This window comes from Caenorhabditis elegans, chromosome IV, assembly GCF_000002985.6.
Source record: "Caenorhabditis elegans chromosome IV".
NCBI classification, from domain to species: Eukaryota; Metazoa; Nematoda; class Chromadorea; order Rhabditida; family Rhabditidae; genus Caenorhabditis; species Caenorhabditis elegans.
In genome coordinates this window covers 8,346,758-8,366,424 of record NC_003282.8, presented here as the reverse complement: position 1 = coordinate 8,366,424, position 19,667 = coordinate 8,346,758, and the positions used below count along the sequence as shown (strand labels likewise).

The 19,667-nt window shown below is 34.9% G+C and overlaps 11 protein-coding genes and 1 pseudogene across 13 annotated transcripts; 3 read left to right on the top strand and 9 right to left on the bottom strand.

Moving 5' to 3' along the window:
- Positions 1-48: 48 nt before the first annotated feature.
- D2096.12 (Protein kinase domain-containing protein) lies at positions 49-2,962 on the bottom strand. The gene is made up of 7 exons (NM_001027932.8): positions 2,735-2,962; positions 2,612-2,683; positions 2,307-2,565; positions 2,084-2,261; positions 1,587-2,001; positions 678-1,533; positions 49-610 (listed from the first exon to the last, which is right to left on the bottom strand). The coding sequence occupies exons 1-7, from the start codon at positions 2,958-2,960 to the stop codon at positions 325-327; spliced, it is 2,292 nt and encodes a 763-aa protein (NP_001023103.1). The 5' UTR covers positions 2,961-2,962; the 3' UTR covers positions 49-324.
- Positions 2,963-2,998: 36 nt separating this feature from the next.
- On the bottom strand, positions 2,999-5,308 carry sqv-1 (UDP-glucuronate decarboxylase; the record flags this gene model as incomplete). 2 transcript variants are annotated; one of them, NM_069017.8, is made up of 6 exons in its annotated part: positions 2,999-3,815; positions 3,869-4,160; positions 4,246-4,596; positions 4,643-4,798; positions 4,993-5,110; positions 5,212-5,308. In NM_069017.8, the coding sequence occupies 6 exons, from the start codon at positions 5,300-5,302 to the stop codon at positions 3,420-3,422; spliced, it is 1,404 nt and encodes a 467-aa protein (NP_501418.1). The 2 variants fall into 2 exon arrangements, with proteins under 2 accessions (NP_501418.1, NP_001368459.1); NM_001380358.1 differs by lacking the exon at positions 5,212-5,308 and having other exon boundaries at positions 3,420-3,815; positions 4,993-5,036.
- Positions 5,309-6,658: 1,350 nt separating this feature from the next.
- Positions 6,659-7,301, top strand: D2096.5 (TransThyretin-Related family domain). Its single transcript, NM_069016.4, has 4 exons — positions 6,659-6,875; positions 6,919-7,018; positions 7,064-7,167; positions 7,218-7,301. Exons 1-4 carry the CDS (start codon positions 6,709-6,711, stop codon positions 7,258-7,260), a joined length of 414 nt encoding a protein of 137 aa, NP_501417.2. The 5' UTR covers positions 6,659-6,708; the 3' UTR covers positions 7,261-7,301.
- A 531-nt stretch (positions 7,302-7,832) lies between these two features.
- Positions 7,833-8,487, top strand: D2096.13 (TransThyretin-Related family domain). The gene is made up of 4 exons (NM_001083202.3): positions 7,833-8,024; positions 8,070-8,169; positions 8,217-8,317; positions 8,364-8,487. Exons 1-4 carry the CDS (start codon positions 7,849-7,851, stop codon positions 8,437-8,439), a joined length of 453 nt encoding a protein of 150 aa, NP_001076671.1. The 5' UTR covers positions 7,833-7,848; the 3' UTR covers positions 8,440-8,487.
- Positions 8,488-8,505: 18 nt separating this feature from the next.
- Positions 8,506-10,519, bottom strand: col-116 (Nematode cuticle collagen N-terminal domain-containing protein). Its single transcript, NM_069015.2, has 4 exons — positions 9,515-10,519; positions 9,367-9,471; positions 9,267-9,321; positions 8,506-9,217 (listed from the first exon to the last, which is right to left on the bottom strand). The coding sequence occupies exons 1-4, from the start codon at positions 9,647-9,649 to the stop codon at positions 8,571-8,573; spliced, it is 942 nt and encodes a 313-aa protein (NP_501416.1). The 5' UTR covers positions 9,650-10,519; the 3' UTR covers positions 8,506-8,570.
- F17E9.2 (TransThyretin-Related family domain) lies at positions 9,922-10,533 on the bottom strand (the record flags this gene model as incomplete). The annotated part of the gene is made up of 3 exons (NM_069014.2): positions 10,352-10,533; positions 10,205-10,304; positions 9,922-10,161 (listed from the first exon to the last, which is right to left on the bottom strand). The coding sequence occupies exons 1-3, from the start codon at positions 10,516-10,518 to the stop codon at positions 9,922-9,924; spliced, it is 507 nt and encodes a 168-aa protein (NP_501415.1). The 5' UTR covers positions 10,519-10,533.
- A 428-nt stretch (positions 10,534-10,961) lies between these two features.
- F17E9.3 (TransThyretin-Related family domain) lies at positions 10,962-11,553 on the bottom strand. The gene is made up of 4 exons (NM_069013.4): positions 11,391-11,553; positions 11,236-11,341; positions 11,083-11,192; positions 10,962-11,034 (listed from the first exon to the last, which is right to left on the bottom strand). The coding sequence occupies exons 1-4, from the start codon at positions 11,549-11,551 to the stop codon at positions 10,992-10,994; spliced, it is 420 nt and encodes a 139-aa protein (NP_501414.2). The 5' UTR covers positions 11,552-11,553; the 3' UTR covers positions 10,962-10,991.
- A 662-nt stretch (positions 11,554-12,215) lies between these two features.
- On the bottom strand, positions 12,216-12,789 carry F17E9.19 (annotated as a pseudogene). The gene is made up of 4 exons: positions 12,629-12,789; positions 12,468-12,579; positions 12,301-12,416; positions 12,216-12,258 (listed from the first exon to the last, which is right to left on the bottom strand). Coding segments are annotated over exons 1-4 (432 nt in total).
- Positions 12,790-13,471: 682 nt separating this feature from the next.
- F17E9.16 (TransThyretin-Related family domain) lies at positions 13,472-14,089 on the bottom strand. Its single transcript, NM_001268383.3, has 4 exons — positions 13,927-14,089; positions 13,773-13,878; positions 13,614-13,729; positions 13,472-13,563 (listed from the first exon to the last, which is right to left on the bottom strand). Exons 1-4 carry the CDS (start codon positions 14,085-14,087, stop codon positions 13,512-13,514), a joined length of 435 nt encoding a protein of 144 aa, NP_001255312.2. The 5' UTR covers positions 14,088-14,089; the 3' UTR covers positions 13,472-13,511.
- Positions 14,090-17,254: 3,165 nt separating this feature from the next.
- Positions 17,255-18,052, bottom strand: F17E9.4 (TransThyretin-Related family domain). The gene is made up of 4 exons (NM_069012.7): positions 17,869-18,052; positions 17,718-17,820; positions 17,432-17,532; positions 17,255-17,383 (listed from the first exon to the last, which is right to left on the bottom strand). Exons 1-4 carry the CDS (start codon positions 18,036-18,038, stop codon positions 17,332-17,334), a joined length of 426 nt encoding a protein of 141 aa, NP_501413.1. The 5' UTR covers positions 18,039-18,052; the 3' UTR covers positions 17,255-17,331.
- Positions 18,053-18,666: 614 nt separating this feature from the next.
- F17E9.15 (uncharacterized protein) lies at positions 18,667-19,007 on the bottom strand. Its single transcript, NM_001268382.5, has 2 exons — positions 18,946-19,007; positions 18,667-18,897 (listed from the first exon to the last, which is right to left on the bottom strand). The coding sequence occupies exons 1-2, from the start codon at positions 19,000-19,002 to the stop codon at positions 18,697-18,699; spliced, it is 258 nt and encodes an 85-aa protein (NP_001255311.1). The 5' UTR covers positions 19,003-19,007; the 3' UTR covers positions 18,667-18,696.
- Positions 19,008-19,273: 266 nt separating this feature from the next.
- On the top strand, positions 19,274-19,585 carry F17E9.18 (Neuropeptide-Like Protein). Its single transcript, NM_001307631.4, has 2 exons — positions 19,274-19,334; positions 19,385-19,585. Exons 1-2 carry the CDS (start codon positions 19,278-19,280, stop codon positions 19,532-19,534), a joined length of 207 nt encoding a protein of 68 aa, NP_001294560.1. The 5' UTR covers positions 19,274-19,277; the 3' UTR covers positions 19,535-19,585.
- Positions 19,586-19,667: the final 82 nt, after the last annotated feature.

Here is a 19,667-nt window from a genome sequence, read left to right as displayed (position 1 = left end):
AAACTGGAACTTTTAACTGAAAAAAAATCACAAAACATTGGATTGTTTAAAGGTAAATAGTTCTTCATATGCAAAACCGGTCATTTCACAGGAGATAAAGAAAAAAAAGAAGTGACCACAGAGATCTTGAGACAAATATTACTGAATAACATTCAAAATACAGGGAATGAGCTGAGCGGGCGGCAATTAAAAACATAAATTTTTAAAATGAAACATATAAATCTAAAAAGCTGAGTGGGATTTTTTGTTCGATTTGGAAACCATTTTCGAATCGAATTGAAAATGAAATGTATGGATTATGGCACATTGGAATTAACTTCGACGTTAGAAAATATCCTCTTCGTCCTCTTCTTCTCCTGTATCCATATTCATGAAATCGGGACTTCCGCCAGAAACCTCGTTCTCCCGGAACAGACTTTTGTCTGCTGCTTCGATACGACTTTTCGTTAGAACTGACATATTTCGTAGACTTTCTCTCTTCTCAATTCCATACTCCTTCAGACACGACACTTTGATTTTAGCCTGTTCTCGTTCACGTTTAGCAATTCTTCGTTGACGTTGTTGACGGAAGGCACATTGAGAACAAAGAGTAGATTTTGGATGATTGTATCTGAAATTTTAATTGCATGTCATATTGTCAGTGGAATTAGCTGAAAATGAAAAGAATCAAAACATACGGGGTTGGATACCACCAATCTTCATCATCTTCATCTTCAGTCCAGATATAATCATCATTTCTGCCACCGTCACTTGTTAATTCAAAAAACGCCAATAACTCTCCTTTCTCAGTCAGTTCATCCATAATTTTTGATTTCCATTGCTCTCGTTTCTCATTTCGAACTTGTTCTAGACTTCGTTGCTCAATTTCAGCTAATCTTTTTTGGAATTCTTGTTCAACAATTTCACTTTTCTTGCTTGCTCCATCAAGTTCTTGAATTCCCTTCCGATTAATACTACTAACCAAAGATGTGTAATGAAGTAGTCGAAGCTCCTCGGCACGTTTTCTAGAAAGTTGAAGCTTCTGATCCTCTACAAGCTCCCATTCCTTTTTCAAAATACTGTTCAGATGTTCAGCGGAACTCGGAGCATCTATCCGACATATTCCACACATCTTCTTCATATCGGGCTTCTGTTCGACCTGCTGAAGAATTTTCGATCTAGTCTTTGCAGGGATAACTTTTTCCGATCTATCTCTGAAGCTTCTGTGCAGATTGGTATCAGTTTTTTTGCGGCATTCTAATCGTCGGAAGTTCCGTGCAAGATGATGGTCGATCCAGTCTTGATCATCACCATCTTCTTCATTTTCCTCATCTTTCTTCACTGATTTAGGTGGGAAAAATTGAGAAACTTGTCCGCTCATCGAATGTTTAATTCCAATTTCTTCCCAAATTTTCCGAAGTTCCTCTTGTATTTCTTCATGCGTTCTCTTTTTCCGTTCTTTTCTGAATACTGGTTTTCTTTTCGGAGTTGGAGCTCCACGATTATGTTCATTCGAAGAACCGGCTTCACCGAGATCTAGAGGTCGCCGGAGCCCTAAATACTTTTATTAAAATTAAACTTGTAAAATCTGAATTTTAGATTATTACCAGTTCTTGGAATTCCAGTAAACTTTGGTGTAGAAGTGGCAGATGGTTCAAAACTTGTATCAACTTGAAATGTATCTTCATCGTTTTCTTTAAATGGATGTCGAAAAACAGAAATATTTCCAAGTGATACAGGATGCCTAGGTGGAGTCTTGAATGATTTATGCTCAGTACTAGGAATTTTCGGATAAATCTTTTTGATTTCAGGGATTGGATGTAATGATGGCGAAATCATTGCTGTCGAACTTTGTCGGTTCGTAGGGAAGTTTTGGGTTACTGTAGTCTTCGGCGTTGAATATATTTCCGATTTTCGACATGCTATCGACGATTTCATCATTTCTAAATCTTTTTTCTGTTTTTCAATTATCAGATCTTTTGCAGCCAGATGTCGCAAGTGTTCTTCCTCTTTTTTATGCACCTGAAAATTATAAATTTTTTGGTACATATTTGATAATCTAATTTTTAAGAAAATTTTTGTATTTGAAAACAAAACAACGCACGTCTTTCTGGAAGTCTGCTTGTAGCCTTAAAACTTTTCGTTTCTCGTTTTCCAGCTGATCTCGAAGCATTATGACGTCACCACTTGGCGTAGAAGGCCTTGATGAAGTATCGAATGGAGGTGTTGTCCGTGTTGCAAACATGTTGGCAACTCGCATGGACGGCGTATGGATTGCTGCGCTGAAATATTAGCATTTCTTCGGACAATAAATATTTTATTCTCACTTTCTCAATCCAGAGTTAGCACTTCTGTGTCTAGCCAATGAGTTTGGCGAGGCAGGCGCCTGAGATGTTGTTTGGTAATTATTTTTTGCCGCACTTTTTGTCATCACACCATTTCTGGTATTCGCAACTGCTGAATGCACACCTATTCCTACTCTGCCAGTGGCACTCGCTGATGGTTTCTGTTGTACAGATTGAACTGTATTTATTTGAGGTCGAGTCGGAACTTGATTTCGCGGAAGTTGTGGAATCAGTGGGGATTCTGTAATTCAGAAGATTGCCTTAAGATCAATATTAGTTGTTCTCACTTGAAACGTTTTGTTGATGTACGTGTTTTGGAGGATTTTTGGACGGTGGTGGGAATTGCACAGGAGGTGGTTCTGAAAACGAAAAAAAAATTAATTTCTCATTATTATTCTCGAAAATATTACTAGCTTCCGTAGATTGTGTACTGCTTGCTGAACTTTTCAGTGAATTTCCTGTTGTTGTTTGTGTCGGTGCAAAAGTTTCAAAAGAATCATCTGAATCAGGATCAGAATCTACAGGTTTTGATGAAAGCGGAGCAGCAGTCTGAGTTACAGAATGTCGAGGAAAAGGTACAGCTCTAGGTAGTGGATCATTGAAGCTATCGTCCTCTTCCATAGGCTCAGCGGCCATTCCTGAAATACAAAGTCTCTTGAAATTTTCCGGCAATATGGAATTAGAAAGCTTTTTTATGTAATGAAACCAGGCACGACAACCAACATCTATCACTTCACAACAAAAAACAAAAAAAAGTCGAGCACTTGTACGAAAGTTCAATTTTTATCAAAGACGGGTGCATTTAAAAATTCTATAAAATTGAAATATACAACATGAAAGCGGAAAATAGACTGTGAATTAGAGGAAAATGTGAACCGCGTATTTAAATCAAGATGATATCGATTTTGAAAAAGCAAAAATACCGGAGAAAACGCACTGATAATGAAGCACGTTTTTACATGTAAACCAGGATTGGAAGAATGTAAAATAATGCCTAGAATAAGGAAATTACCCGTATTTAAAAGACAGGAAATATTTTGAAAAAAGAAATGATATAAATTGGAAGTTTCGGTTCGAGCCTTGCTTGTTGCGTTCTCATCGTCGACTCTCAAGACCTGCAAGCCTTACAGGCTCCGGTACAGGTTTCCCTCCTCGTTTATTTCGGTCAATTTCAGCACGAAAGTAGTCAACAGTTTTAAGGAGTCCGTCTTTCATATGAACTTGTGGAGCCCATGATATTTGTTCAGCAGCTCTCCGGATATCTGGCCTTCTTTGTTGAGGATCATCCTGTTGAGATTCCAAATTCACAATTTCACTTGTTGATCCTGGAACAAGATCACGAATAATTGTTGCAAACTGCCCGATTGTATGTTCTTCTGGGTTTCCAATGTTGACTGGGAGAGAGTAATTACTGTTCATCAGCTTAATCAGTCCATCAACAAGATCTGTCACATATTGGAATGATCGCGTTTGAGTTCCGTTCCCGTAGATCTACAATGTTCAGAATAATTTTTTCATATTAAGTATAAGAAGCTATTGCTCACCGTGATTGGTTTATCCTGAAGTGCCTGAATTATAAAATTCGAAACAACTCGTCCATCATTCATGTGCATTCTTGGTCCAAAAGTGTTGAAAATTCGAGCAATTCGAATCTTGATATTTTCTTGTTTATTGTAAGCAACCATAAGCGATTCGGCAACTCGTTTACCCTCATCATAACATGCTCGTGGTCCAATTGTATTAACATGTCCCCAATAAGTTTCTGGCTGTGGGTGAACTTCTGGATCTCCGTAAACTTCTGAAGTTGATGCAAGAAGAACTGTGGCTTTGACGCGTCTGAAAAGTAAGGATTACAGAACATTCGATTTAAGTATGAGTATAGTAGTTTCACAAAATTGAATATTTGAAAAAAAAAACGAACTTTGCCAATCCAAGCATATTAATAGTCCCCAATGTGTTCGTTTTGATAGTTTTGACAGGATTATACATATAATGAGGTGGTGATGCAGGAGAAGCCAAGTGATAAATCTGATCAACTTCCACAAAATATGGATTCACAACATCGTGATGAACCATTTCGAAATTTGGATGTCCAATCCAATGCTCAACATTTTTCTTTCTTCCAGTGAAATAATTATCCAGTGCGATGACTTCATGCCCGTCTAACATCAGCTTATCTACCAAATGTGATCCAACAAAACCAGCTCCTCCAGTAATCAGAATACGTTTTCGAGTTTCCTCATTCCGGTATCGAACAGATGGGAATGACTTTCTGAAAATCTTTTTTTAAAGCATTTTGATAAACTCGGATATCTTACGTTGTCGGGAGAGGTGCAACAATTTCATCTCCATTTGCAGCATTTCCTTCTCGATTTTCAGCATCATCCATCCGAGTTCTCATCGACGAAAGTTCGTCTTCAAGTAATTTTATTCTTTCCAGTAATGATGAGACAGTGTCGTCAGGAATATTGTTTCTGAAAAAATATACATTTCATATCTTCACGTTGATAACTTTAATTGGTATTTTTAAATTGATAGATTTTTTTTCTGTTTCTATGTGTTGATCATTTTTTGAAAAAAGTCTAAATTAGAGAAAAATCAATTTTTCTGTGAAGAAAAACCCTACCAGACGATAAGCAAAAATGTTTTCAAAAAAATTAATCCATACTTATTAAATTCGACAATCGTATCTCCTCGTCCTTCCTCCTCCATCTGACTGATTTTTTGCTCGCTTTTTTCAATGACGTCACTCGACAATGATTTGTTCGATGTATTTGTTATCAACACTGAAAACCGTAATCATTAAACAAACTTTTGTCAAAAAATTATTGGAGTTGACGAATATTTATGAAAATTGATTGTATTGTTAAAAATTGTTTTCACTAACCAAATATGAGAAAAAATGTGATTAGTACAGCACATGCTCCACGTGTTGCCATCGAAATCGAGTTGTTACGGATACGTCTGGGGCTCAGCATGCGCGTTGATTATTGATTGGTTGCATGCAGATGCCTGAAGTTTTGGAAAATGTATTACGCTTCCAAATATGAAATTTAAAAAAGTTACAAAGAGAAAGTAAAAAAAATATATTTAGAAAGCAACAAAGCAAACTCTTAAACCAAGAATATTAACATAGCCTTGGAGACTATGAATATTAAAAGTTCAGCAGAAAATACGAAAATTTGATGGGAAATGAGGGAAATGGCTTGCAAATGACAGCAGCTGAGAGTGCAGAAATCATTGAAACAACGAATGTAAACAATGGAGAAAGAGTAAAGAATCAAAAGAAAATGGGGAGTATTATCAATGAGACTTCTACATACAGTTCTGCTTAAAGCAGTTCGATAATAAATTTTTTACTCGGACCACAGATAAGCAAGACCGTTAAGTTGGAGCCGCTAGCCAATGTTTTTTCCCTTTTTGGTCATTTTTTTCTGAGCTGCACTCATTGCACACGATCGACAAACCTACGTGTATCAAAAATACAAAACTGAAACCACAATAAAACCGAAAAAAAACAATGAAGATTTGTTGGAGATTATGACGAAAATATTCTGTACAGCGTATGCATATACAAAACTTCAGTTATCTGGGGTTAGTTCTACGTTGAAACGATGGCAATGTTGTAACTACGAGAATGGCCTTGTTAAAACAAGTTTCCCCTCTTTTTTCCTTCCATACCTCTAGTTTCACTCCGCACTGCCGTTTTTTCAATTTAATTGCGAGAATTTTAAGAATAAAGTATTACAAATTATATGGGAAACATTAAAAATCATGAAAACACATCAATTGAGTTTAAAAAAAATTAATTTTAAAGTTTTCAGCAAAAACTAATCAGCAAAAAAATGTGAGCAATATGCGCTCAAACACGCTCTAATGCACTTCAGTATCTGCGTCTCTAACATGTTATCGTGTCTCCAATTGTTCCCTCGCGTCGCCTTGTATACAAATTAAATTTTTTTCGCAGATTTCGACGAAGGAGAACAAACAGAAGAACCCTTTCAGAAAATTTTTTGATGAAAATATGTAAACAAATTAATGATTGAACAGTGCATTTATTCTTGTATTCTACAACGGACCCTGATTTCAAATATGTGTGTGTGTATGAATGATTGAAGTGTGAAGTTCTGAGAATCTCCGAAAAATAAGAAAAAGTTTCCGAATTTTTTGTGTTTCACTTGAATATTGGCAAAATCGAGATAATTGATTAAAAATTTTAAATTTACGGTTTTGCCGCCAAATACCTAACGAGACCCAACTGGCGGGGGCGGAGCGGAAAAAAACGAAGATGGCGAAATAGATTGTGAGGTCCTAATTCGATTTGTGCTTCACCTTAACTAGTATAAATTCGAACAATAACTATTTTCTATCAATTCATTTCAAAATGGCTCGTTTGCATGTCTCTCTCCTTTCAGTTTTTATTTTCCTTTTATTTTCTTCGGAAGTCGAAGCTCTAGTGACCACATTCCATTTTAATGGTTTCTTGTCTTGTGGATTGAGTACAGTTGACTTTTTTGTCCAGAAGTTGCAAGTATGGGAAGAAGATTTTAAGTTTGTTGAAATATTTAGATGGGTAGACTATATAAAACTACAGAATCGACGATTTACTTGGAACGACAACGAACTTTGAGAGAACAGAAACAGGACTAAAATATAAAATAGACGTAAGCGACGATGATGATGGCCTTTTCCAGGTTTGAAATCTTAGTTACAATCTGTTTTTCAAACACAATTTTCAGTATGAGTATGAGATCTACTATTTGATTGAGCACAATTGCACTCCTGCTGGAAACAAGAAAAAGGAGTCAAAAATTAATGTTAAAAGTTTCCCAGTGATTAATGGGTAAGTTTATTTTGAATATAAGACTTTATCAGAAATAAAAGTTATTTCAGCCATCTTTGGCACCAAATGGACATCGATTTGAGTAAATACTGATAAATATATTAAATATGCGACAATAAACTGTTAATGCCAAACTATACTTTCTGATTTACTTCTTCCAATAAAACCGAAAAAAAGTTCAGACAAAAAACAACAACTCTCATTGGGAATTTTAGGAGCGAAACAAGGCACTTTTCTGATAGGAATATGAATCTGGAAGGGATGATCATATTTTGAGTAATATGAAGCAATGGCTCAGAACTAAGCCCACTTGGAGCACCTACAGGCAGACAAATATCGACCCGCCTTCAAGTTCCTGTCTCAGACCTACTACCAAAGTACACGTGAACATTTGGTTGATTTCTTTTATAAAATTAATTGAAACGAGTAAATTTGTGGTGTGTAATTCCTAGTAGGCAGGCAGGAATGAAGGTGATCTCATAGAAAAATCCTAGTGCTATTTGTATTCTAATGTGAAGTTAGTTTTGTCCTAAACACCAGAAATCAAATTTCTCAATATTATTTTGTGCAAAAAGAGAAAACGATACATCAGTTAACACGCCTCCACATGAGAAACTGTAAATTCAATTATTGCATATTGTTCCCTTCAAAAATGATTCCTTTTTATATTATTGTGAAGAAATGTTTCGCCGTTTCACTAGTTTTCTGTGTATCATTTTCTTTTTGTGTGTTCACTCTCGTGGTGATAATGTCTTAACAAAATTCCACCTTAATGGAACATTAAGCTGTATAACAAATGCAGGATTTCGTGTTCCATTTGTGGTATGGACACTTGGAATATGGGAAGAAGATGCAATGTTAGCTAGATGATGAACAAGCTTCAATCCATGCAAATTTTACAGATCAGATGATCATTTAGGTGACGTGTATCATTTTATTTTAACAGACGCCGGAGCATTTTATAAAACTGTTGTACAAGATGACGGTGATGGGCTAGGAGAAGTGAGTAACTGAAACTTTACATGTTTTGAAGAAAAAATCAATTGCAGCCTTTTTATGAGCTTTTCTATAAGATAACTCACAACTGTAACATTCGAGGAGAAAAGAGAGAATCAAAGGTTTGCTTGAAGAAATTTCATGTTGAAAATGGGTATTATTCTCAAAATATTGACCATAAATGTTAATCAAATGTTCAGAGACTACTATCATTTAAGAAATATCAATTTGTTCACATTGGCTCAAGATGAAGTGAAATGCAACGTTTTTAATTGATTTTATATAATACAACTTCAGAGTTTAAATAAATTTCATTGCGTTGAAGTCTTATTCGATTGAAAAATAATTACAAAGCTTTATTATTTATTAATATAACTAGTGTAAATTAAGAATAAAACAAATCAAAATTAAGATTTGAAGAAAAAATAACCACCATTATCTTCTGAATCAGCATCTGCACTGCCGATTGGAGTTCTTGGTGGACATTGACAATATTGTGCATCTTGTCCAGGTACTCCGTCATCTCCAAATACCCCAGGAGCACCATCGGTTCCAGGTGTTCCAGGTTTTCCAGGGGGACCTAGAGGTCCATCAAGTCCTGGAGCACCTTCAGTGTTTTCCCCAGGTGATCCAGGTGGACCTGGCGGTCCTGGTGGTCCTGCAGCTCCAACTGGTCCAGGAGTTTTGATGAATCGTAATCCAGGATCTCCAGAAGGACCATCTTTTCCTTGGCATCCTTGACGTCCAGGATATCCGGGTGGTCCAGGTGGACCTGGAGGCCCTGGGGATCCAGGAGTTGGACCATCACCAGGTAATCCGGGAACTCCCATTTGTCCTTCATAGCCAGGCGGTCCATTTGGTCCAGGAGCTCCAGGAGGACCAGCAGGACATTTCACACATTCACTGCCACCGGTGTAATCCATTGCCATCTGGCGTGTTGCTGTGGTTCCTGGATCTCCATCTAATCCAGGTTCACCCGGTGTGCCATCTTCACCAGGAGGTCCGAATATACCCGGTGGTCCTGGTGGACAATGTGAAGTTGCAGGTGCGCAATCTCAAATTAGTTAGATTTTTGTTTAAAAAAAAGTAGATGATATACTTACTACACTGTTGAATGTGAGCCTCGACTGATGCTCCACCGTCAAACTCATATCCAGCCTATAAGTACACATATTTTCAGACTTTGAATATGCGTTGATTTACTTGTTTCCGCTCTCGTGCCATCTTCGAAGCATCCCGTCTTGCCAAAATTCTTAAAGGATTGCCCTCGGAAACGTGCATTGTCTTCCAAGCATTGCCGAAATAACCCTGAAAATTGGCTTTCTTTTCGAAAATTACTTGCGACAATTACCTTAAAATCTCTTAAATCTTCAGATACAATTGTGTGAAATTCGTTAATACCAACTAAAATTGAAGCTGCCACACATAGGGCACCAAATATTGAAACTGCGGAAATTACAATAATGAATGTGGCTAGACGGATCATAGAAATGTCGGAAAATTGAGAACACTAACCTTAGAATCGAAGGTTTTATACCTATTTACGGAGGCGAAAGTAAACTAGATAACACCATAAAAGTTGTAAAGAGGCCGAGAAATTAGGCCTAATTTTCTAGTTTTCTGAAGAACAACGACCAGTTATTACCTCTTAAGAGAGTATCCAACGGATGTTGTCATAAGATAATGTAAAAGCAACAAGGAATTTAAAGATTGTGACATAAATAATTATAAAAATTTTAATTAATATTGCAAATATTGTTAAATTAAAAACCAATATATTAATATTTCATTGTAAAAATAACAACACCTCATTCGTGAGTTGTTAATAAATTTATATCCTTTTTGTAAAAAGTATCTCTGAAATTTTACACTATGGAAAACAAAAAAACCTTTATACCCTGGGAAATTCCAAAAAATCGTCACAAAAACTTTTGAATCTTTTACTTTTCCTGAATACGTGCAATTATGTTCGATTTTATAGTATATTCTGTAGAAATTCTGAAACGTTCGGCATGTTACAGTAGAAATGAAAAAAAACTACTTCATTTGGTCCATCTCCATCATCCTGAACGTCAATTTTGTAGAATGCTCCTGCTTCTGACAGAAAGAACAGAAAAGTATCTCCTAAATGATCATCAATCCTTCAAATTGATCATATTTTTTAAAAACATCACAACTAAAGTCTCACAATCCATCTTCTTCCCATACTCCAAGTCTCCAAACTACAAATGGAATTGAAGATCCACTATTAGATATACAGCTCAGTGTTCCAGTAAAATGAAATTTTGTGACATCATCGCCCAAAAGCGGAGTACAAGAATGAATGAAAAGAAAACTAAAGAAAAATCGAATCATTTCAGGAATATGAAAGAATGCTGTTGGAAGGTGAATCAGTTATATAGAACAATTATGAATGGGCAGAAAAAGTCTTGTTGACGGTTGACAGGCAAATGGCCTCATTTTTCATTTGCAAAATAAGACGTCATTCTTTTAAATATTTCACCCAGTCGAGGCGAAATCAGAATTTGTCGTAAACTGTCGTACATTTTTATACACTTTTCAGCTAATTTCACAAAAGAGAAATGTGCTACAAAAATATGCTGCCGTTTGCCAATTACTTCATAAAATATTTTGCTTTAAAAGTTTCCTGTTTTTTTTAATCCAAAAAGAATAAACTGAACAGGCCCCAAACGATTCACTGGTTCGTGTCTCCAGAATTACAGACTGCTAACTAGAATTTTGAAAATCGAATAAAACCTTTTATATTTTCAAAAGTGTATATTTAACTTCAACATGCTTTTTACTTAATAAACTCTTTATTCAATTATTCAAATGTTATCCAAATTGACGTTCTCAGTAGCATAGAGTGTTCTGAAATTCAGCCGGTTTGCGACTAAGTGAAAATAAAAAAAGATATACCCATCAATAACTGGCAGTTCCGTTTTGAACCAGTATTTCGAAACTCTGTTGTTTTCAGTAGGAATCATACAAGTGTTCCAAATCTCCATATAAATCTCATAAAATTCATCCTGTAAATCTGATGTTTTGAGGTAGCTATGCCAGAAAACCTACATCCGGTTTTCCATCGCCGTCTTCTTCAAAACGAAATTGATAACTCATACGATCCGGAGAATCCGTTCGGAAAAGGGTAACCTCTTCTAATTTATCATCAAAAGTTCTACAATTCTTGATTAAAAAACTTGAATTGTGATTTATAGTTCGCTTACAAGTAGTCATGCTCGTAAACTGTTACTTTCTGAACAAACGGAGCCACCTTCTTGGAGCACGTGAAAGATCCATTGAATCGGAATTTGGTTAGAACTGATTCAGAAGCTGGGAAATGTATGAAAAAGAGAATACACAGGGAAACAGCAAAGATTCTTAGCATTTCAAACAAGAGTGGAGAAAAATGGGAAATATGAGAACTTATGTAGAAAAAATCACAGCACAAATCGAATTAGGATGGTTTCAACGTGGAGGAGACGGTTTTGTTTTGATTTTTCAGAATTGTGAAACTTTTCGAAAGCGTCGTCGAAGCAAAAGACGATGAGGATACCTTCGTGGAAGGCCTACATCCCACGTGTCGCCCACTGTCATGGTGCATTGTTTTACATGGTCACGTGGTGAGTTTAGTAAGCATGTACACTTTTTTAACGCGATTAATTTCAGACATGACTCGAGCCACAAAAACGAGCAGATTATTACTTGATAGAACATACTTGAAATTTCTCTCGAATTTTGCCGATTTCTTGATTTCCAACTGAAATTTGCGAAATTACAGAAACATTTATTTTTGCAACCAAGAACTATTTCCAAGACAATATTCTAATCGAACTTTTCTGAAGCTTGAATGAAAGAATATATAGAATAGAGCACATTTTTCTTGGTTTCTTTCAGGTACACGTAGCGATCACATCACCTTATGGTAATCCATAGGTTTTTGTAAAGATTGGTGACTAGGATTTTCGAAATTGAATGAAATATTTAAACTATTCTAATATGTGTTTCACTTCAACATAACAATTTATATTTAAAAGTTATAATTCAATTATTCAAATGTTATCCAAATCGACGTCCTCCGTGGCATAGAGTGTTCTGAAATTCAGACTGTTCTATGATTACTTTGTAAAAATATACCCATCAATGACTGGCAGTTTTGTTTTGAAAACGTATTTCGAAACTCTGTTGTGAACAAATCATGTAGGAATCATACAGGTGTTCCAAATGCACATGAAGATTTCATAAAATCCATCCTATAATTTTGTTGTACATACATATCGTAACGACTATTCCAGAGAACTTACATCCGATGATCCATCTCCGTCATCTTCAAAAAGAAATTGGTAGTTCATACTATTTGGAGCAACCGTTTGGAAGGAATCCGTTCGAAACTCTCCTAATTTATCATTGAACGTGCTAAAAATGGTTATTATAAGCATTTGTTGGAAAGTTTTAGTTAACTTACATCAGGTCATGTTCGAAAATGTCCACTTTCTGAACAAATGGAGCAACTTTCTTGGAGCACGTGAAAGATCCATTGAAATGGAACTTGGTGAGAACTGATTCAGCGACTGGGAAGAGTATGAAAAAGAGAATACACAGGAAGCCTCTAAATATTGTCAGCATTTCAAATATCAATAGAAGAAAATATCAAATTATGTAAGTTTATGTAGAAAAAAAATCGGCGCACAAATCGAATAAGGATGGCTCCAACGTGGGCGGTGTAATTTTTGATGCATTGTCACATCTATCTATCAGCTAGCTTTAGCAAGGAGTCAATTTTCAACAAAAATATGAGGCAAATTTATTACGCATGTTCAATTCCTCGTGAGGAAAAGTTTAGGAGTGACTGGAATCATGGAAGAGAGCAATGTCAGGTATATTTTTTAGAGTATTGTTTGGAAAAAAATTGTATTGTTACAATTGTCCAATGATTTTCCGATTTTGAACTGAAATGTACGAAATTATATGTAGTCATTTTTTGTATCCAATGACTATTTCCAACACAATTTTTAATGGGACTTTTCTGAAACTTGTAAAGAATGTACTTGACATTAAACAGGTCTTTCTTTTTCCCGTTATGCTTCAGATGACAACCACGATATTTTTTTGGTAAGATAAGATTCGGTAAGGTATGAGGGCATGCATATTTTTTCAGGACAGTTTTCCACAGGCCTAAATAGTAGGAGACTTCTCGAATTCTCGTGAACGGATCCCCAGCGCTTTACATGTCCCTGTCTGCAGTATAAAATAGAAGTATAGGCTGGTGACTAGTATTTTCACTGTCTTGTATTGTATAATTTGTATATTTGACTTCAAAACGTTTATTTATTTTTAGAAACCGTAGTTCAATTAATCGAAAATTTATCCAAATTGACGTTCTCGGTGGCATAGATTATTCTGAAATTCATCCGATTTTATGATTACTAAATGAAAATAAAATTGTATACCCATCAATGACTGGTAGTTTCGTTTTGAACCAGTAAGATGAAATTTTCTTGGAATTGAATTTTGTAGGAATCATACAAGTGTTCCAAATCTTCATATAAATTTCATAGAATCCATCCTGTAAATCGGATGTACTGTAGTAACTATTTTTAAAAACCTACATCCGGTTTTCCATCACCGTCTTCTTCAAAATTAAATTGATATTTCATACAATTTGGAGCAACCGTTCGGAAGACGTTAAACTCTCCTAATTTATCACTAAACGTTCTAAAATGGTTACTATAAGCATTTGTTGAAATTGTTTAGTTACCTTACAGATAGTCATGTTCGAAAACTTGTACTTTCTGAACAAACGGAGCCACCTTGTGGGAGCACGTGAAAGATCCATTGAATCGGAATTTAGTTAGAACTGAATTAGCAACCGGGAAAAGTATGAGAAAGAGAATACAGAATGAAGTGGAAAAAATTCGAACCATTTTGATGATGAATGAAGGAAAATTGGAAATTATCTCAGGTTTTATAGAAAAAATTGAAGCACAAATCGAATCAAGATGATTTCCAACGCGGAGCGATTTTTAATGATCAATCTTTGACCTAGAAGATCCCCATAGTCAAATCAGAGAGGCCATCAATCCGAAAACCGGCAAATACTCATTGACTCCAAAATCATTGACTACCTGTTCTCATTGCCTTCCTGTTCTCATTGCCTACTTGTTGCTCGTTGACTACCTTTTCTCATTGCCTACTCTTTCTCATTGCCTACCCTTTGCTCATTGTCTACTCGTTTTCTTCATCAGTCAAGAGGCACGTACAAGGACCGTATTCCAAGAATACATCAAAGATACATCTACTCAATTTGTTCATTCATTCAAAGGGTATATATATATTTACAATCTTTCAATCTGTACACAACATTTCGGGCAACAATTAATAGTAGATGTCATGTTTTAATTTATATTAATTTTGATAGGACACGCAAAGGCTGGGCAACATTCATTATCCATCAACATTAATAGCAACAATAGCAACAAAAAAACAATTAAAAATTTGAAATAAAAAGTCTGGAGTTGATAGTGGCTTTCGATCTAAAAATGAAATAACCTCCAAAACTCTCTAAACTGAGTATTTTCAAACTGGCGTATCTCAAAAAATACACATCTGGATAACAAACGTCCAACTAACAAAATGATCAGAAATATTTTTTCTTTCTAATTCAATAGTTTTTATTTCAATACACCAACTTTTTGTAGAGTTACACGGAGTCAAAGCCATTTTACCAATTTTCAAAAAAATTTTAAGAAGTCTTTTGTTGTACCCTTTATAACTCAACTTTCATTAATTTTCAGAAGATAAATTTTGTTGAATAGTGAGTGAAAAATATTTTTCCACATTTTACCAGTTTCAAGTTTTCGGATATTTTCATGTTTCGCCAAGTTACAGACCGTTTTTCAAAAAAAATCCAATTTCGCTTATAAAAATCTTCATATTCAACGTATCGACTTGAAATTTTGAGAAATGATCACTTTTTTGATGTCTCTACAATGTCCTAAAAAATCTTTCAAAAAACACTGTCCATCTCCAAAATCGTCCTTCGCTCCGAAAAATGAAATCGGACTTTTGCTTTTCGAGAAATGTGCGAAAAAATCAAATTGCGATTTTTGGGTCGAAAAAAATATTTTTAGAAAGCTTAGAACACGCTATTTTCATGTTTATTTTGAGTGATTTCTTCTCTTAAACGACCTAAAAGTTAAACAAAAATAACATAATTTTTATTCTCACGTGAAATTTTTTAAATTTGCATTAAAACAATTGAAACACTGAGCAAATTACCAAATAATTACACGTGAGAATAAAAATTATGTTATTTTTGTTTAGTTTTTAGGTCGTTTAAGAGAAGAAATCACTCAAAATAAACATGAAATTCGTAAATAGCGTGGTCTCAGCTTTCTAAAAATATTTTTTTCGACCCAAAAATCGCAATTTGATTTTTTCGCACATTTCTCGAAAAGCAAAAGTCCGATTTCATTTTTCGGAGCGAAGGACGATTTTGGAGATGGACAGTGTTTTTTGAAAGATTTTTTAGGACATTGTAGAGACATCAAAAAAGTGATCATTTCTCAAAATTTCAAGTCGATACGTTGAATATGAAGATTTTTATAAGGTAAAATGTGGAAAATTATTTTTCACTCACTATTCAAGAAAATTTATCTTCTGAAATTCAATAAAAGTTGAGTTATAAAGGGTACAACAAAAGACTTCTTAAAATTTTTTGTGAATTTTGATAAAATGGCTTTGACTCCGTGTAACTCTACAAAAAGTTGGTTTTTTTTTGAGATACGCCAGTTTGAAAATACTCAGTTTAGAGAGTTTTGGAGGTTATTTCATTTTTAGATCGACCCACAGCCACTAAGCCACTTTGATTTTTTCGCACATTTCTCGAAAAGCAAAAGTCCGATTTCATTTTTCGGAGCGAAGGACGATTTTGGAGATGGACAGTGTTTTTTGAAAGATTTTTTAGGACATTGTAGAGACATCAAAAAAGTGATCATTTCTCAAAATTTCAAGTCGATACGTTGAATATGAAGATTTTTATAAGCGAAATTGGATTTTTTTTGAAAAACGGTCTGTAACTTGGCGAAACATGAAAATATCCGAAAACTTGAAACTGGTAAAATGTGGAAAAATATTTTTCACTCACTATTCAACAAAATTTATCTTCTGAAAATTAATGAAAGTTGAGTTATAAAGGGTACAACAAAAGACTTCTTAAAATTTTTTTGAAAATTGGTAAAATGGCTTTGACTCCGTGTAACTCTACAAAAAGTTGGTGTATTGAAATAAAAACTATTGAATTAGAAAGAAAAAATATTTCTGATCATTTTGTTAGTTGGACGTTTGTTATCCAGATGTGTATTTTTTGAGATACGCCAGTTTGAAAATACTCAGTTTAGAGAGTTTTGGAGGTTATTTCATTTTTAGATCGAAAGCCACTATCAACTCCAGACTTTTTATTTCAAATTTTTAATTGTTTTTTTGTTGCTATTGTTGCTATTAATGTTGATGGATAATGAATGTTGCCCAGCCTTTGCGTGTCCTATCAAAATTAATATAAATTAAAACATGACATCTACTATTAATTGTTGCCCGAAATGTTGTGTACAGATTGAAAGATTGTAAATATATATACCCTTTGAATGAATGAACAAATTGAGTAGATGTATCTTTGATGTATTCTTGGAATACGGTCCTTGTACGTGCCTCTTGACTGATGAAGAAAACGAGTAGACAATGAGCAAAGGGTAGGCAATGAGAAAGAGTAGGCAATGAGAACAGGAAGGCAATGAGCACAGGTAGTCAATGATTTTGGAGTCAATGAGTATTTGCCCCGAAAACCTGAAATGCTCGGAAAATGTCCTTTCGGCCGAAAACAGGAAAATCCGAAAAAAAGGAAATGTAAAAGGCAACGAATTTTAATATTTATTTAATAAAATTGAAAGTATTCCAAACTTCCAAACGTTTTTCAACTACTTGATATTCTACTACAGTATCTGCTTGGCCTGTTTTCGGTCGAAAGGACAGTTTCCGAGCATTTCAGGTTTTCGGAATGATGGCCGAAAGGTTATTTGGCTGATTGTAGAAAATATGGGTAACAAAATTGTTTTATTAAACATAGATGCTAATATTTTCAGTCAATCTATTAACACATATTTAGTTTTTCCTTTAGTGTTTTGTCAAGTCACTCAAATTGATATCCATTGTGTGATTGTAGGCTCTGGAACGGTAGTTCTTCTGTAAAATACTGAAAACAAGCAAGAATTACCCATCAATCACAAGGAAATCCTTAACATAAACAGTCACATCATCTCCAGTTCGTTTTTCTGTACAATTGTGATAGATAGTGAAGTAAATTTCATAATCATTCTGAAACGACACAATTAAAATTGGTTTTAAAGAACATGTAACAGTTCTGAGTATTTTGAACACATAGACAAAACATGTGGGTACTTTGAAATTAATTAAAATTCCATTAATTACGTTCCAAATCATCTCAACCGTTACTCCTCCTATAAGTCACAGCAAAATTTTAGAATCACAACAATACCTACATCAAATAGTCCATCCCCATTGTCTTCTGCGTCAACTTTATAAAAGAAACCAGATTTGTCTTTAATAAATTGTGCTACCTCTCCTATCATATCATTTGGTGTTCTGACATATTTTCAATAGATTTTCATAAAAATTTATATTCAAACTAACGCTTTATCATGTTCCCATACTTGCAGCTTCTCGACAAATGAATCTTTCATGGTGGCATTACATGTGATTGTTCCAGAGAAATTGAATTTTGTAGAACTGGCCGAATAGACAACGTATGGGAAGAAAATACAAAAAAGAATGCTTAGGAATACACTTGAGAATCCCGTCATTTTGTATATGATGTAGAAACAAAACTTTAGAAGAATCTTTTATACGGGGAAAAGATGACTGAGATTGGAAAATAAAATGATGCGTTCACATGATGATTTCCACAACATTTCAGAAAATCACATTTCAAGAACATTGACAACAAAACAAAACAAAGGCAGAGATTGCATGATTGGATGGGATTCGCAAAAATTGTAGCTTTCTAACTTGTTAGGCGTAAACATGGATCGACCCGCGACCCTTTTCAGAGTGTCAGCAGATTGCGAGGAACTTCACTTTGAGTCACAGGTTCATCAGGGACTCGCAATTGAAACTATATTATCCAAGTGTTCATCTGTTTTTTTAACGATTTGTTTTGGGCCGACCAATAGGCACAGAGTTTAGAAAGAACGTACAAGAAATATAAACATAATATTCAAAGTTTTTGATAATTTTGAAATCTTGCTCGTAGATACTTTTAATTGTGATTACTTATTGAACACTTACACTTACGAACACTACACATGTCAGAAATTCCAGTTTATAATGTTAAAAAATGTATTAACAATGTCGTAATAGGATGAAAACAACTGTAAAACGGTTTAAACTTGTTACATTAGGGGGAGTGTGCAATAAAATAAAGACTTTCTGAATGCTTGAATATGTTTATTATATATTTCATCAAGAGAGACATTTATTTTCTTCCCCAACCAAGTGGAGTTGGTGGACGATTGATATATAGTATGCACAGATAGTATGCTGTGCAACTGCAGATGGAATGAAATTGAACAAATTTGGCTCTGGAGCTTGTGGAATTGGATTGAAGATTGATGGTTCAATGTGATCAACTGGTTGAAAAGCCATTGACCATGGATAGAATTGCTGATTGAATAATATAATATTATTTGAGTTTGATCATTTAAAACTTACCGCAGAAACTGAGCAAATTGTGAAGACAAGGAAGATATAGGCATTGAATATTTGCATTTTCAAAGACTTTGCTAATGATACTACACAAAACGCGTTCTTTTATATTCCCAGTTTGATGAGGTCCCTCCGAAAAAACCACTGCAAAATTTGATTTCTTCTCAAAAAAATCAAAGGGGTGTAGTTAAAATGTTTAGAGTTTTCTCGATTGTCGGAGGGGTCAGAATATTTTATGAAACCTGTTATGTTTTTGAACACTACAATCGGAGGGAGCTCGTAAATGTTTTCATATAAATTTACCATTTTTCGGTGAAGTCCAAAAAGCGCATCTCATAATGCAACTGTTCACCGCCTGCATCTTCCTTGCTTTCGCCATTTTCTCGGTTTCCGCGGTAGGCTGATTTCAAACTTTCAAGCAAAAGAAACGTATAATACTTTACAGCAATTCATTCCAACTAATCAAATTCTACCATCACTGTTCAACCCAGCTAGAAGAGCTCCTCAGCCAAGTTCATTCAATTTCATCCCATCTGCAAATGCAAGACATACCATCTATCGTCCACCGACTCCACTTGGATGGGGAAGAAAATGAATGTTTCTCTTGTTGGAGTTGGAACTAATAATAAAGATTATTGAGCATTTAGAAAGTGTTTGAATTATTCCAGTTTGCGAGAATCCTTGAAATAACCCAGCGAAACGAACAGCAATCATACTAAAGTACTCCA

What these genes read in the sequence shown, in the direction of transcription:
- D2096.12 (NM_001027932.8), bottom strand. Translation starts at nt 2,960, where the DNA reads ATGGCCGCTGAGCCTATGGAAGAGGACGATAGCTTCAATGATCCACTA. An exon ending in ACATCAACAAAACGTTTCAA is followed by an intron (nt 2,566 to 2,611) that starts GTGAGAACAACT and finishes TCTGAATTACAG; the next exon opens with AATCCCCACTGATTCCACAA. An exon ending in GATTGGTGGTATCCAACCCC is followed by an intron (nt 611 to 677) that starts GTATGTTTTGAT and finishes TTAAAATTTCAG; the next exon opens with ATACAATCATCCAAAATCTA.
- D2096.5 (NM_069016.4), top strand. Translation starts at nt 6,709, where the DNA reads ATGGCTCGTTTGCATGTCTCTCTCCTTTCAGTTTTTATTTTCCTTTTA. An exon ending in GTATGGGAAGAAGATTTTAA is followed by an intron (nt 6,876 to 6,918) that starts GTTTGTTGAAAT and finishes ATAAAACTACAG; the next exon opens with AATCGACGATTTACTTGGAA. An exon ending in ATGATGATGGCCTTTTCCAG is followed by an intron (nt 7,019 to 7,063) that starts GTTTGAAATCTT and finishes CACAATTTTCAG; the next exon opens with TATGAGTATGAGATCTACTA.
- D2096.13 (NM_001083202.3), top strand. Translation starts at nt 7,849, where the DNA reads ATGTTTCGCCGTTTCACTAGTTTTCTGTGTATCATTTTCTTTTTGTGT. An exon ending in ATATGGGAAGAAGATGCAAT is followed by an intron (nt 8,025 to 8,069) that starts GTTAGCTAGATG and finishes CAAATTTTACAG; the next exon opens with ATCAGATGATCATTTAGGTG. An exon ending in ACGGTGATGGGCTAGGAGAA is followed by an intron (nt 8,170 to 8,216) that starts GTGAGTAACTGA and finishes AATCAATTGCAG; the next exon opens with CCTTTTTATGAGCTTTTCTA.
- col-116 (NM_069015.2), bottom strand. Translation starts at nt 9,649, where the DNA reads ATGATCCGTCTAGCCACATTCATTATTGTAATTTCCGCAGTTTCAATA. An exon ending in TGGCACGAGAGCGGAAACAA is followed by an intron (nt 9,322 to 9,366) that starts GTAAATCAACGC and finishes GTGTACTTATAG; the next exon opens with GCTGGATATGAGTTTGACGG. An exon ending in GGCTCACATTCAACAGTGTA is followed by an intron (nt 9,218 to 9,266) that starts GTAAGTATATCA and finishes AACTAATTTGAG; the next exon opens with ATTGCGCACCTGCAACTTCA.
- F17E9.3 (NM_069013.4), bottom strand. Translation starts at nt 11,551, where the DNA reads ATGCTAAGAATCTTTGCTGTTTCCCTGTGTATTCTCTTTTTCATACAT. An exon ending in GTTTACGAGCATGACTACTT is followed by an intron (nt 11,342 to 11,390) that starts GTAAGCGAACTA and finishes CAAGAATTGTAG; the next exon opens with AACTTTTGATGATAAATTAG. An exon ending in GAACTGCCAGTTATTGATGG is followed by an intron (nt 11,035 to 11,082) that starts GTATATCTTTTT and finishes GCTGAATTTCAG; the next exon opens with AACACTCTATGCTACTGAGA.
- F17E9.16 (NM_001268383.3), bottom strand. Translation starts at nt 14,087, where the DNA reads ATGGTTCGAATTTTTTCCACTTCATTCTGTATTCTCTTTCTCATACTT. An exon ending in GTTTTCGAACATGACTATCT is followed by an intron (nt 13,879 to 13,926) that starts GTAAGGTAACTA and finishes TAACCATTTTAG; the next exon opens with AACGTTTAGTGATAAATTAG. An exon ending in ACGGTGATGGAAAACCGGAT is followed by an intron (nt 13,730 to 13,772) that starts GTAGGTTTTTAA and finishes TCCGATTTACAG; the next exon opens with GATGGATTCTATGAAATTTA.
- F17E9.4 (NM_069012.7), bottom strand. Translation starts at nt 18,038, where the DNA reads ATGACGGGATTCTCAAGTGTATTCCTAAGCATTCTTTTTTGTATTTTC. An exon ending in ATGGGGATGGACTATTTGAT is followed by an intron (nt 17,533 to 17,717) that starts GTAGGTATTGTT and finishes GTGTCGTTTCAG; the next exon opens with AATGATTATGAAATTTACTT. An exon ending in GATTTCCTTGTGATTGATGG is followed by an intron (nt 17,384 to 17,431) that starts GTAATTCTTGCT and finishes CTACCGTTCCAG; the next exon opens with AGCCTACAATCACACAATGG.
- F17E9.15 (NM_001268382.5), bottom strand. Translation starts at nt 19,002, where the DNA reads ATGCAAATATTCAATGCCTATATCTTCCTTGTCTTCACAATTTGCTCA. An exon ending in CAATTTGCTCAGTTTCTGCG is followed by an intron (nt 18,898 to 18,945) that starts GTAAGTTTTAAA and finishes TTATTCAATCAG; the next exon opens with CAATTCTATCCATGGTCAAT.
- F17E9.18 (NM_001307631.4), top strand. Translation starts at nt 19,278, where the DNA reads ATGCAACTGTTCACCGCCTGCATCTTCCTTGCTTTCGCCATTTTCTCG. An exon ending in CCATTTTCTCGGTTTCCGCG is followed by an intron (nt 19,335 to 19,384) that starts GTAGGCTGATTT and finishes AATACTTTACAG; the next exon opens with CAATTCATTCCAACTAATCA.